This window comes from Sus scrofa, chromosome 15 (genome assembly GCF_000003025.6).
Source record: "Sus scrofa isolate TJ Tabasco breed Duroc chromosome 15, Sscrofa11.1, whole genome shotgun sequence".
NCBI lineage: Eukaryota > Metazoa > Chordata > Mammalia > Artiodactyla > Suidae > Sus > Sus scrofa.
In genome coordinates this window covers 7580001-7595042 of record NC_010457.5, presented here as the reverse complement: position 1 = coordinate 7595042, position 15042 = coordinate 7580001, and the positions used below count along the sequence as shown (strand labels likewise).

At 37.0% G+C, this 15042-nt stretch overlaps 1 protein-coding gene across 5 annotated transcripts in view; it reads right to left on the bottom strand.

Annotated features, from left to right (window-relative positions):
- The window catches only part of ZEB2 (zinc finger E-box binding homeobox 2), a 132469-nt gene that overhangs the window by 36305 nt on the left and 81122 nt on the right, over nucleotides 1-15042 (bottom strand). For 4 of the 5 annotated variants that reach the window (XM_021076506.1, XM_021076507.1, XM_021076505.1 and 1 more), the window contains exons 3-4: nucleotides 8413-8670; nucleotides 3195-3266 (exon numbers count right to left, since the gene is read on the bottom strand). In XM_021076506.1, coding sequence (XP_020932165.1) covers nucleotides 3195-3266; nucleotides 8413-8670 — 330 coding nt within the window. Of the gene's footprint in view, nucleotides 1-3194; nucleotides 3267-8412; nucleotides 8671-9223; nucleotides 9811-15042 lie in introns of those variants that run through there. The other variant, XM_021076508.1, reaches the window with a different exon arrangement.

Genomic DNA, 15042 nt, shown 5'->3' with positions numbered 1-15042 from the left:
AAAACACCGCTGTCCTCAGAGTTTACAATAGAAATTGGAAAAGACAACACATTAAGTAACAGCACACTACAGCATCTACAGCCAGGTTCACTGATTTGTTCTTTAAGAGTTCACTGGAGAAAGATAGTACCATAGGTTGGGATGGCTAGAGAGGAAGGTCAGCCAAGAGCTTGATCTTGATCAGTAGGACTTACGTGGAGAGAAAGAGATGCTCCATTAATAAGCAACTTCAACCATTGGTAAAGTTATGGTTGGGAGGAGATATGTATTTATTCTCTAAAAGGCCAACATTCTAAGCTGAGGGTCACTGGTAAATTCCTAACTACCAAGTCCAGTGTATTTACTCAGCATTCTTTCAGTTGCAGTTATTTGAATCTTGTGGTTCAGTTGACCATTCTCTACTTCTGAAGCTTGATTTCTTTGCCTTCTGTATATTTAATATTTTTTCTGTGTCTTAATCTTTTTTTCTTTTAGCAAATTTGATTTTTCTCCTTACTCGCTAGAAGCCCTGGCCTCAGCTTTCTACTGTTTCAATAAATACACTTCAAGTGTACGTGTCATAGTCCCAGGATATTAAATACTATCTGAATATATTTGCATGATTTTCAAATTTCTATCTCTAGCCCTGACTTCCTGAGTTTCAATTCCTCATTTCCAATGAACATGAATACACACACACACACACACACACACACAACTTTTATATGAAAAATACTTATGTCTAAAGACCAGTTCAAGGTCTTCTCAAAATTGGACCCTTTTTCTGTTTATCAAGAAATAGCAAGTATTGACACGTTCCAAACATACAAATGTGTAATCTTGAAGCCATTTTGATTCCATCACCAAGAGAATCAGTTAGTTGTTAAGAAGTCATGTTACTAATTTCAGCACTGCCACCACCCAAGGACAAGCTTTTTGTCACTTCACACCTGAATAACTACAATGACTTCCAGTTGGTCTCTCAAAGTCTAGGTTTTCAGAAATCATGGTAGTATAACATGCCCCAAACTTGCTTGTCTGTTCTTTTACATTCTCCATTTACATTTAACTTACATGTCCAGCTTCATTTCCCATGAATTGTCTCCTTGAACCCTTTGATTCAACCCATTCCTTTTACTCACTACCCTCTAAATAGACATTACAATTTCCTTCCTTGACTCACACACTCCTGTTCTGCTAGAGAGACCTTCCGCACTCCTCTGTGACTACTGAAACGTACTTAGTGCTAATGTCACCTTCTTCATGAAACGTTTTCTGAAGAGCCATCCTATAGGATTTCTCATATTTCTGTAATTTGGGATAAATATGGTTCCTACCATTTGTTACATATTTATCACATATTTTCCACTTATGGTTTTTGTTTTTCTTTTTTTCTTGTGTGTTAATCTCATCTTCCAAATAAACAGCAGCCATGTCTAAGGCTTCCTGGCCCTTATTCCACAACATTTGCACATAAAGGTGAGTAGATAGAAGACACTCAATGAGTACTTATTGATTTATTTATTGACTGAATACATAGGAAGTATAAGGAACGGTAAATAGTATGGAAAGGTGAAGGAACATTCAAAATTGATTTTTAAATCTTCTGAACGGGAACCATTTTTATTAACCTCACTTTAGACTTTAAGTATTTAAAACAGCTAGTAAAGTGTCACTTTGTGGAATACATTTACTTTTATGACACTTTAAAGGCCTATAAAGTTAATGAAATTAGTTTATTTATGCTTGAACTTGAAATTTAACATTTGTCTTTAAAAGGAATATGAAACCATTTTTGATCCCATGAGTTAGAACATTATAGAAAGTACCTAATTTATGGTATCTCTTTATTATTATGTTTTCATATGAAGTTATTTTGTCTTGTTTCTATTTTATGTGGTGAATCCCTGTACCATAGAATACTAAGGCTAGAAATATTCTTAACAAGCAATGAGTGAAATCTATTCATTTTTCAGGTGTGGAAATTGAGTGCTAATAAGGGTAACTGGATTATCCAAGATCACAATCTTTTGCCAGTGTGGTAGCTAAAAATTTGGATTCTAGGTTCCTAAATCTATGCCTTTTCCATAATCCCATATGTACAGCTAAATTGACATTATTCAAATGAAAGAAAAATTCTAAGTTTTTTATGATTTCTCTTATTTTACACCCAAGAATGTAAATGGGTGCCTTTTAAGTTATCAATAAGAGCATTCTAAATAGAAGCACATCATGAATTGTGATGAGTATCAATATAAGGGAGATGTATCATCTTAATTATTTACATTTCTAAAACTTCATGAAACTAATGTTTTTCCCATTAGTGAGCTGAGTGAAAATAGTTATGTGATTTTTTGGTTTTGTTTTAGAAAATAACCATATACTGGGCACTATGGTAATATCTGTGATGGTAGTGTGAACTGTTTGAAACACCAAAAATCCTTAGTCTGATCTAGGAAAAGAGAGATAAACAGAGTGAGTCAATGCAAATCGGCACTGGTGATGTGAGGGTGTGAGAGAAGACACCATTCAGTTTTGGGGAAAGAACCTGAAATGTCACAATTGTCCTGACACCCCGTTCTCCAGCAGTAGCAGAGAAAACAAAACACCACTTACTAAATTCCCACTGCAAATTTTTTTAGCTGCATTAAAAAGAAGTGAAGTTGTCAATTCTTCTCTATAAAACTTCTGCCTGGAAAACATTATTTAGAGAATCTAGAGGGTACTGAAAAATAAAACGAAGGAAGACTAGAAACTCAGATGATTAATTTTTGTGAGGAATGTTCACAGAAATTTGGTTTATCTTTCTGAAAAAGTCTTTTACAATCTAAATTACACCATATAGTTTGAATCTCAGTGACTAATATCAAGTGGTGACTGGAAGAGGGCATATTATATTATAAGTGATATTTATGCAATCTTTTAAAATAAAAATTACTTCCAGAAATTTGCCTACACTTGTGTTTTGAAAAGATTTTTTATCCAGTTCAGTTTTCTAACTTTCAGGGGCAAATTGGGGGTTTACGAAGAAAAGATATATTTGCTGAATAAAATACCAAAATACAGAGAATTCTGATTTGAAACCAAACAAGAGACTTGTAAAATCGGACTTAGTTGTTAAGTCATGGAGATGCAAGTAGACGGGTCAGTGTTTCTGTCCCTAACTCACTAAACCCGTGGGATAGACATGCTCTTGGCACTGTAAACCTACTTACCTGTACCATTGTTCACTGCGGTCTGGATCGTGGCTTCCGGCCCCATAGTGTCATAGTCTTCCTTCATTTCATCTGTGGGGGAAAATTATCTTTAGCATTTGAGAACTGTAGAAAGGCTTACTATACTAAGCATGCCAACCACAGGAACAAGGAAGATTCTTTTAAAGGAAACAGAGAAAAGGCTTGTTGTAAACCTCTAAACAATAGCTTTGTTCAGGCAGTTGAATGAATCCAATAGTGCTGGCTGCACAAGAACTTATTTACTTTAAGCATTACTGCAAGCTGTGAAAAACAGAGGGGCTTATTTGGGGCAAACGAAGGGCTTTTCTTCTGGTGGCAGTTCTAGTGACAAACAGGGGGAAAGATATTATTTTTTCAATAAGAGTCAAAAGCAACTAAGTATTTGTACTTACGAAGAGGCACGCTGGCTGCTATGCCTCTGGAAACTGGATGATCAGAGACAAGTTCGAATTTATTTTATTTTCATGCTTTTTTCCCTCCTTAGAGTAGCTGCGATGGTGCTAATCTATGCAAACATAATTAAAAAAAAAAACCCTAATTCTACATACAAAAATTTTAAATGTCCAGTTTATAAAACAAGTATCTCAGAGGTACACCTGTTTCACTGTTTTATATAAACTTCTAAGACATATTTTCCTTATTTCCTTCTCTACCATTCCATAAATATCTTTCATCCTTACCATGTATTCCCTAGTAGATAATCACAGTCATTTCTGAGGGAAAACACAGAGCTGTAACAATGGCTCAATGTTCTGATGCAGATGAAAATATGTAACATTGGAGCTGAAGGTTTATAAATTATGAAAGGTCATTCTCTAAAATTGTAATATTTTAACATGGGAAGAGACTGGAAAGTAGAACTCTTGAATTTTCTGCCCACCAAACTGTAGAGTATGTGGGAGGCGCAGAGGACAGATGACAGTTAGAAATCCTGCAAGAAAGTAAATTAAATATGAACTTTAAAAAACTGTATTGTTACAATAACAATACCAGTGAGAACCAAACAAGATCTATCTGATCTATCTGGGATAAATATCTCTCGGTGATAATCATTTTGTTTAAAACAGGAGATATTTTATAAAGAGGTCTCTGTGAATTCTCAAATTTATCTTGACCATTTTGGTTTATCACATCGTAGTCATAATTATTTGGTAGAAAAACAGATTCTAGCTAATGTTTTAGCAACATTAAAATACAGGGGGTTTTTTTTGGTTTTTTTTTTTTTTTTTTTTTTTTTTTTTTGTCTTTTTGCTATTTCTTTGGGCCGCTCCCACGGCACATGGAGGTTCCCAGGCTAGAGGTCGAATCAGAGCTGTAGCCACTGGCCTACGCCACAGCCACAGCAACGTGGAATCCGACCCTGCGTCTGCAACCTACACCACAGCTCATGGCAACGCCGGATCCTTAACCCACTGAGCAAGGGCAGGGACCGAACCCGCAACCTCATGGTTCCTAGTCGGATTCGTTAACCACTGCGCCAGGACAGGAACTCAGAAAATACACGTTTTACAAGTAGTATCTGTTTATGCCATCAGAACTGAAAAATCAATGAGCCTCTTAAGGTAAAATACATAGATATAAATAGATGCTAATTTAGTGCCACTGTACATAATACTAGTCAGATAATTTGAATGACGTCTCTTTAAATTCTATGACCGCTTCAAATTCATTCTTGGCCCTGGACTTCTCTCTTATTTAAGGTATATTTTCACAGGATGCATATAACATGTAGGAATTCAATATGCAATACCGTATTGTTGATTATAATAACTGATTGACTGAATGACTCCCTTACCTGATATTTAAGGAATTAATTTAAGGTATTTCTGAGAAGTTCAGTACTAGATATAAATATAACTTATGTGTCCTTCTTCCTCACTCCTCTCATGTGATTTCTGGTAGCCAAGAGTTAGAAGAATCATAAGTTTTCCATCTGAGAGATCAAGTCACTGAGGGGAAAACAGTTAACAGTAATTTTTTTTTTTTTTTTGCATAATAGTGGTAATGTTCAAGATTTCTGCTGTACTTCCTTCCTCATTGTCATTTTCTTATGAAAAAGTAAAGAGAAGTTACAGGAGATGGTTTCTTCCCAAATTATTAAATGCTGTGTATTCAAATGTGTAGATGGCACTCAGTGTGGGCTACACTCTATCGTATTACTTTAACTATAACCCTCTTTTATCAAAGATTATGCAACTGAGATGGTGTCACTTTTACCTGGAATGTACTTTGTGTCAACTTAATGAGCATCAACCTTTTTCTTTTTTGAGCATCAAACTCAATTTATTAAAAGGAAGCACTATGCCCTTTCAGGTACATATTTGAAATACTATGTATATGCCTATTTAATTTTCCTTTATGCATCCACATTCAGAAGGACATCAGAACACAGGTTAAGAGTATGCTCTCTGAACTAAAGGCAATCACGGCTGTCTTTCGGCCTCACACCTAACCTTAAACATTTTCTAAGACACCTCTGACTCAGCATACTGTGTCTAAAACCACATAGTATATTTGTTTTTAAAACACTTGTAAAAGTTTGCATTTTCCAGTCACCCTTGGGATGAAAGTTTGTAAAAATAAAGAATCACTTCTTTCCTCAAGATGAAGAATCCTTGAATAAGCAGAAAGAGGCCAAGATGCAGGTGATTTATTTAAGTCTGTGTCAATGATAATGATGTCATGGTTTCCAGCACACTGTGTCCACCCCATTGTGGGACGAAAGAATGTCAAGGACAATTCTAAACACAAAACTTTGATTGTGCTGGAACCGGAAAGGCACAGTAAGAACTCCACTGCGCTCTTCAGTGGAAAACCTGCATCCTGCAGACAAACTACAGAAAGCAAGGGAGAGAGAGCAACGGAGAGGAGGCTTATCTCAGAGTAAAGTTATGTGCTGAGGTATGGTGGTAGACAGCCAGGCACCAGGAATAAAACACTACTAAATAAAACAGCACCAGAATTAGAATTATTGTCTTTAGTGTGTGTTTTCAACAATAAATAAGAAAAATATTTTATCAGAAGAAAAATGTGTTATCTAAGAGTAGGGATAAACAATGAGTAGCTTTTTAAGACCAATTTCTTTTCATTAGACATCAAGGCACCACATCAGAGCACTTTTGGAACAATAAAAAAAGAAGAACAATAAATCATTACTAATCATTAGAACTAGACAGGTAATAGCCGGGTAACTTTCTTGGTCCAAATAAGCCAAATGAGATTAGGGATTTACATTTTATTTAATTATTGTGACTCCAGAATGCTAGTTTATTTACCATAAAGGTAAGAGCAAAGAACAGCCTGTTCATTTGTATCACAGGCACCATTAACTACAGGTGATAACAGAGTCTGTAAAGCATTCATATGGATGATTGTATATTAAAGCATTTAGAATTACGATCCATGACCAACACAAAAAGCAGCCATGATCACAGACTACTACAGCTTGACATGGCTGTTTTGGCTGTTTTTCAATTATTGATCTTAATTTTTTAAAATTAAACTTTTTTTTTCAGAAGTTCAGAGCTGTACATTTGTTATATCGTTATTAATTATTCCTTTAAGGGTGGAATTCTAGTAATTGGTCCTTACCCTTGATTTCTAGATATTAAAATTTAAAGCATCAGAACATTCATTCTTATAGCCCTGCATATCTAGTTCATTAACAAATATGAATAGCTAACACCAGCTCATTTAAATAGTATGTCTTACATGAGTTCTCGCCACACTCTGTTTCTGTCACACTGCTCCCAAGAATCATTGGCTCTTATTATACATGTAAATGGCTATCATAAAAATAAAAATTTCATTTAAGATTGTTAATGACTTCTGCAGCAGTCAGACTTCCTTTAATGATCATCCTCTGCCCCTAATTAAACGTATTTATCTTTCAAGCATCTTTGGCTGAGTTCTCCCTCATAGTTGAAAATCTAAAACCTTAAGTCTTAATGGATATAGCGATAAATGTTTATGTGTGGGATTGCTGAGATTCGAGAAACCTTCACCGAAAGCAAAATTGGAAACAGAAAGAGTACAAAACTTGGCACAGTATGTTAGGAAAACGAAAAACAAATACACTACACTCAGACTGCCATCGGTCTTTTTTTTTCACATTTAATTTTCTTTAGTAGTGGAAGTGCTTTTATACCAAACAATTACTCTGCCTACGTTCGACGTTTTATAGTCTGCGACATCACAAGAGCATATAGGTAGACTCTTGTGGACTCTTGCACTTGCTTATTTCCTTCCCACCCACTTCATCTATTTATAAAAATGCTATTGTTATTTCTATCTTAAGAAAAAAAACCTAGGTGGGGTAAATCATGATAGCTCTCACTGGGTCTTGGAACACAGATTAAGGAGACATGAAGGTTTGAATTAGAAGGATCATTAAAAAATTTTTTTTACAGACCACCTTACCAAGTAGAGATGAGCAGAGGGAGTTTCGGGGAGATACTATTAATTCTCCTTTATTTGTTAATCATTTCATACCTTGGTGATGTGTCATCCTAAGTGAATTTTAGACCATGACATTTCCTTTTTCACTGTGGCATCTGAAGTTTTCGTTTGAAGATAATGTACCTTCTTTTCATGATAGTTGACCCTGGACCATTTCTACTTTCCCAGAGATTCCTACCAAACAGCAAGAATCATCATCAAGTACTTAGCTGTTAAAGAATAAGAAAAGTATCTGACCAGGTAGAAGTGTGAAATCACATTCACACTTAACAAAAGGGAATGATTAGATGGTTGAATTACAATAGGAGGTGTCGGACAGACACTGAAATGACATTAAACTGACAGTTACTTGGTTTGGATGGCTACAAAAAACTTTCAAATACTCGTTAGTTGTGAGCTTTTACGTTTGCTTCCATTTTCCATCCTGAGAGGACAGATCTTGATCGTGCTGTATAATTGGCACATCGTGCACGTGGCGCAAATCCTTCACGTTGTGTGTTTAAAATGTAGTTCATATTCAACTTGCATCCAAACGGAAACATAATCCCTTCCTAAGATGTCAGTGCTGTAATGTGATAACACGACTCTCACTTCATAATCTGTCACCAGCCTTGGTATCTCTATTCTGTGAGGGCGCTGCGAAGAAACATTTTAATGATTTGGTTGTGGACGTTCCACTAGGTAGTACAGACTAGTCTGAGATGGCACAGGAAGGGGCCAAGTCGTTTTAGACACTTACCTGGACCATCTACAGAGGCTTGCAGAATGTCACTGTTGTGCCAGGTATGTTCCACTCCACCCTCCCTTAGCTCATCTTCCTCTTCCTCTCGTGGCAGCAGAGCTTGGCTCACGTGTGGGGAGCACTCCTGGTTGGGCACGCTAGCCGGACTCCTCTCCTGGTCCAGAGGGTTTGCAATCCCGTCCTCCTCGGCAATCTGAAGCTTGTCCTCCTCATCTGTTTCAGAACCCGTGTCCACTACATTGTCATAGTTCACCACTGAAGAGAAAGCACAGAACACACACTCTCTAAACACTCTGTTGTAAACTATCAGTCACTTCTCACTGTTCAGTTACATGGAAAATAATTAATATTTTCATAACAATTATTCAACACTGGCAGGAAAAATATAGTTAATACCTCTCATGTTTCAGCATTTTAATTTTTATTCAGTTATAGCTGGGTCCTCTTTCTGATTTTGAATGGTTCTTTGGCTACACATATGGGAAAATTTCAAAAGCCACAGAAGCACATATACTCAAAAATACGCCTCTAGATGCAGAGACATATTGCAGTAGCACTTCTGATACTCCACAAAAACTTAGAAAATAGATTAGCAATTGACAATTTTATTAGTTTAGTGACATGGAAGTGTTTACTATAAAATGTTGTACTATAAACACGACATGACTTCACCATATTAGCTGTGGTTTTATTCCTAGAAACAGCAGACACACACACACACACACATTCTCTCTCTCTCTCTCTCTCTCACACACACACACACACAATGTCCATCTATTTACCCAAATATACAGACACGTACACAAACCTGGTCAGTGTGAAATGTTCACTGTTCCTTCTATGTCAACCGTCATGTGCTAAGGTCATTTATATCCCAATCTCTTAAGCAGAAAATGAGGAAAAGCCATATCTTCTGGACCATTAATACCACTATTGAGATGTCTTCATAGTGCCATAATTACAGAAGATTTCAAAGTGACACAGGCAAGACCAACACAAATGTTAAAATAACTCACGAGAACCGGCGGGCTGCTTTTGCAGCCCTCAGCCCCAGCAATGCTCAGTAGCTTTTCTTAAAATAGACAGCCTGTAAATAAGGTCTGTGAACTCAATTGAAGGTGGCTGTTTCTGAATTAGTCAGCCCTCACAGGCTCTCGGCCTACATGCTAGTACATAAATTGTCCACTTTACCACCAGACAAGAAAGATTAGAGTAATAAACACGGGGCATTAGCTCAGCTAGAGAAACACACCAGCCGTTACGCACACACAGGATTGCCAAGAACTGTTAACCCAACTCTCCAGAAACACACACAAAAAAACAAGTTAGAACCATGACATCATGGGAACAAGAGGAGAGAGAAAGAAAGAAAGAAAAAAAAAAAAAAAAAAAAAAAAAAAGAGCCCGTGGAAGAAAAAAAAAGCGCAAACAATTTTCAGGTTCATTTTGATTTCTCTGCGCCTAATAAAGCAATCCTTCGCTAAGTTATCAACTGAGCTATCTCAAGTGGCTCTCGCCAGCTATCGGATTATACAAAAGTGGCAGAAAAGGAGGAGAAAAATGCAAAGGATTGTGTGTCAGGTTCATAATGCTTTTGGAGAATTCTGGAAACATGTCTAGTTACAAATTTTAGTCAGTCATATCTGTTTGCTTTGACAGGTTCCCAGGGAGTAAAAAAGGAACAAAAAGAGAGAGATTTTTTTTTTGTCATGTGAGGCTGGGGACAAAAAGATTACACCGTGCATATCTGCTCATAATATGATCTTTGTATAATCCGCGGGTCTGCACTTGCCTTCGGAACAACTGCACAACAGGTGCAAATTAAAATGAAAACGGCAGCGGAGCCGGGCAAACAGAATCTGCTGACCTGGTTTGAATACCAATTGACGGGGGAAACAAAACCTTTTCAAGAGGTGTGACCACAAGGGCTTAGGCAAGTTCAGGCTGGGTAATGCCCTCAGATCTACAAAAAGAGAGATATTCTAACATCTCTGCTCTAGCTGTGTGGTCCAGATATACCTTAGTACAATCAATAATGTGCTTTTTTTTTTTTTTCCCCTGGTGACTGAGATTTAACCATTTCTTAGCAACAAGCAGAAGATTCTTTACAAATTTTCTGAACACTGAGTTCAGGGCAGTTTGGGGGGGCAGTTGGTGAGAGTGGTGGGGGCTACAACAAAAGCTTCGGAGGCCTGGGAAGCTTTCAACCCACCTCCTAAAAACTGATCTCTGGGCACAGGAGGAATAAAGAAAGGTCCAGAAGGAGTGAATAAAATTATCTAAGGCTGGACAGGCATTAAAAGGCCTTTATCCTGGAAAAAAAAACCATGCCTTTTAAGGTCTTTTTCTGCATGGACCACAATATCCCGTGTGACACGTGAGTGCTCCTGCAGCAATACAATTGAAATATTTTCTTGTGAAAAAAAAAAAAAGAAGAGAGATAAATGATTTATGAACAGCCCTTGAGGAGTCCCAAATATCAGAACAATCTAAACAAGCAATGAAGTCATGTCTCACCATATAGGGTCAGGGGTATAGCATCCATCACCTTCACAGGCCAACAATACTTCACAACCTTTAGGGTTCTCGCTCACACATAGTAGTAAATACTTTTAAACTAAATAAATAACTGCTGTCAAGTTCACTTACAGAAGCAGTATGCCATCTTTTCCAGAGTGTGTTAAGTAGGATATCCATTCCCATTGGATGGCTTCCCAGAGCCATTATGTTGGTACCCCACCCCCACTTGTTTTAAATCCAGGTAAAACAATTCCCAACAAAGTGTGTGTGTATCTGAATTCAGAATAGATCATTTCATTCTGTCCTTTCTGGTTGACCTTCTAACAATCAAAATTAAATCTGTTAATATGGACATTGCACTTTCCTGCTCCCCATCTCCTCCCCCCCACTTCTAAATCCCCAGGATTTTCCTTTAAATTTTTCTCTCAAGTCAGTGGATTTGCCAAGTGTAAGCAGTGGGGAAGTTTTCACCACAAAATATTCCTACTATAGAAGGACCAATCCATGATGGGTTTACCTCCATTTACATTAGGAAATAAAATAAGCTCATTTTCCCATTTGTTCCTGTTTCCGTTTTTGCCCACCATCATCCCCCATTGGCATGAGGGATCTTAATAATGTAGCTTTGTCTCTGCAAAGAAGAGATTCAATTTTGTATAATAACCTACATATACTGGTTTTAAATGAGGGTCATCGGGCAGAATATATTAGTCCAGTGTCGATTCTTCAACTTACGATACGTATTTTTTTTTTTTCAACATTCCAAAAGCATAGAACCACCTACATAACATAGCAAAGTTCTCCTCAGTTCTTAACGTTAGGCCAAATAAGCCATCCTTTGCATAAGTCTCAGCAAAATTTTATACATGTATTGGAGCTACATGGCTGGCAGAAAAACAGACAGTTACTTCAAAACCACAAAGAAGTGGGAGCCCAAAGAATTTCTTTCTGCAATTCAATAAACAAGAGGAAAGATGTACTGTTTGCTGGCTCAAAATAGACACTAATTTTACATCTGTCTCTGAGGCACAGCAAAAAGCCAACTAAAGAGCAGTAATAAATGTCCAAAAACAGCATCAGTATCCAAAACTCTCCCAGTAATCTTCAGAGGAATTAATTACAATTCTGTGTAACAGTTGCACTGGCAAAATGTACCCATAATTATATACAGGTACTGTACTGTATTACAGGGAAATTTGCCATGTGATACCATGTTTACATGATAATTGATGGATAAGATAAAACTATTTGCATATGAAGTGCATATGAATTATTGGCATGGCTTACCATTTTATGTGGAATCATATTAAAGTTTCATTTTCTCTAAAACTGTATGTGTAATATGGGGTTACCAAAGGGTATAAAGCTGATACTTAAATTTGCTTTATAGCAAATGGGCCTGGAAAGATATATCTGAGTTGTGCATTACTAAAAAAAAATTATATTTAAAAAGCTTCATAGTTTATCTATAATAAGCATTATTTTCACCTCACCAGATTGCAATATATTAATTCCTCTCTATTCTTCCTTCTAAGTAAACAGTACACTAAATTTTATCCCCAGACAAATTAATTTTACAATCATATGCAAAACAAATAATGGTTTCTATTGTCTATTGATATAACTTTTTTCAGATTTTGTATTCTAGTGACATGTAACAGAATAGTGGCAAAACGTGACATTTTTATAATGTCCATACCTGATGGAAAATTTCAGCATTTGCAAAAATGGTCTATCACAGCATTTAAACGTTGCTGATAATTAGCTTGACATTTGAAATACGAGAACTGTTGTTTTGAAGATGCCCTATATAATGTTACCTAACTAACCCCTTTTCATACTTATATGCTTTCTCTACATTATTCTGTCAGTTACAGTACAAATAAGATCTCAGTTGCTAATGTATTCACATGCAAAAGAACGGATGTGGAGGGGCCAGACTTCATCTTCACCAGAAGCAAAAGTTTTGTTGATGTAAAGGAAAATTACATATTCGGGTTATAGACAGTTAATTGCTAGTGAGGCGGTCAATCATGAGTTTCTATAACTCCACTCAAGCTAAGTATGCCAATAAGTCTTTCGAGGCCATTGTCAAACATTGATTAAATACCTGCAATGAGCTGAGTCTGGCAGATACAGGGATGTGCTACTCTCACCTCAGGAAGCTTACTATCTACTTGGGAAAATAGAGTACAAAATCGTAGTGCAAGAAGGATACTGGAAGTCACTCTGGACATGTGATAAAGGAGGCAATTGACCAGGTACAAGGAGGTCAAATGACTCATTTAAGGCCCTGCAGCCAGTTGGTGCCAAAGCTGGAAGTTGAAAGCACATTTGAGGGTAAACAAGAGCCATACAGAAATATACATCATAATATACATTCCCTGTGAAAAATGCAACGTAAATGTAAACTCCATAAGATCAGAGAAAATGAATGGAGATCCCTGGGACTTCAGGGGATTTTCACGCCACGGATGTCGCTTAATTTTAAATTGTTTTGATGATTGCTACTTTCACGGATCCTTTTAATTTGAGTTACAGAAGCCTACCAATTTGATCAATTACCAGAATCTAACAATACACCCATGTTTCCCAAAATAGTTTGGAAACAATAGAAATAAAGAGGCAGTTCCCTGAATTATGAGCTTGAAGACCTGTCTTCTTGTCCCAGTCCTAACATGTAACCAGCTATGTGGCCTTGGCCTATCATCCAAGGAAATCTGATACAAATGGGAAAAAATAATGATAACAGGTTCCTTGTCTATGAGGTTTCCACAGGAGCCTACGAAATTGCATGTGTGATTGCAGTGTGTGAACCATAAAACACTGATAACCAGTACAATAACAATAAAGAAGGACCATGGCCCCTGTGTCTTCTTTCGTCTGCTGCTGAGATATGTGGTAGCCTTAGGTGAAAAGGATCTGAATGTGTGCCAGTCACATTTAGGTGCTGGTCCTTCACATAAAAATTGATTTGCAAAAATGTTTTCAGGTAGGAGGCTCATGATCGGAGACAGTATGCTTAATCCTTCAGCTAATTCGTGATACAGACATGTAACCCCATTTTAAAAATGTCTCTTCTGATAATATAGTATAAAGTTTAAAAGAAGTCCTTTGGAATATCATGAGTCATCCTACTAGATGCTTGAAGAACATTCATACTTGAGCCAAGAGGTTATGGTCCTATTGCTTTCCTAGAATGTTTTTATATGTCGTAAGTGTTGGGGGACATTCTAAGACTCTTCACCTGAACCCTAGCCTTTTATTCCTTCTCCTTCCCCCCACAGGTTGATTTCTAGGTACTGCGCTATTAAAAATGGGATTCAGCTCTTCTTCAAGGATTTTTGTCCAGTAACTTGTTTTTCCAGTAAAGACTTATCCTTGGTCCCCTTTATCACAGTTAACTTGTTCCCTCTGAACTTGGATGGATAAAGATCAGAGAACTAAATCAAAGTTCAAGTTCTCACTTAATAATTGGGGTCTTATGGCAGGTGCAACAAGGCAAAGCAAACTCAAACAGAGATTTTCTTCTGAATTTGAATGTGTGTCACTTAAATGCATGAGACTTAACTTCCCAATTTAAAAATGGAAATAGCTTTATCTATCACTTGGGGATGCAAGATTAATTAATGCTATGAGAAGGGACCAGGCCAGTTCGAAATATTCCCATGGAATGTGCTCTCCAGGACAAAATGCTGCTCTAAAAGAACTACTATGAACATACTACAGTCAGCCTTTATACAAACTAGCTTTGTCACTTTAATTTTTTATCCCAGGAACAGTCAAAGGCATTAAACCCATATTATAAATTAATGAGTTGTAAAATGTCAGCTGATAAAACAAAAGCAGTTTTGAGTATAGGGATAAAAATGTTTCCATTTCAGATTAGCTATGTAAAAAATATGCGTATTAAGTGAAATGAGAGAGGAAATTCTGCAGTGCCATGGTTCCAGTGGGGAGGGGCCAATTTTGAGACTCTACCAACTTCCTATCACAGGAGCTTCTTGGGAAGATGGCAGCCACTCATCCCCTCCAGAAATGCCAGCAGCTCCTCCTTACCTGAAGGAGCTTTCCTGCTTCATTATGTTAGAGATTAAAGAAAAAGTT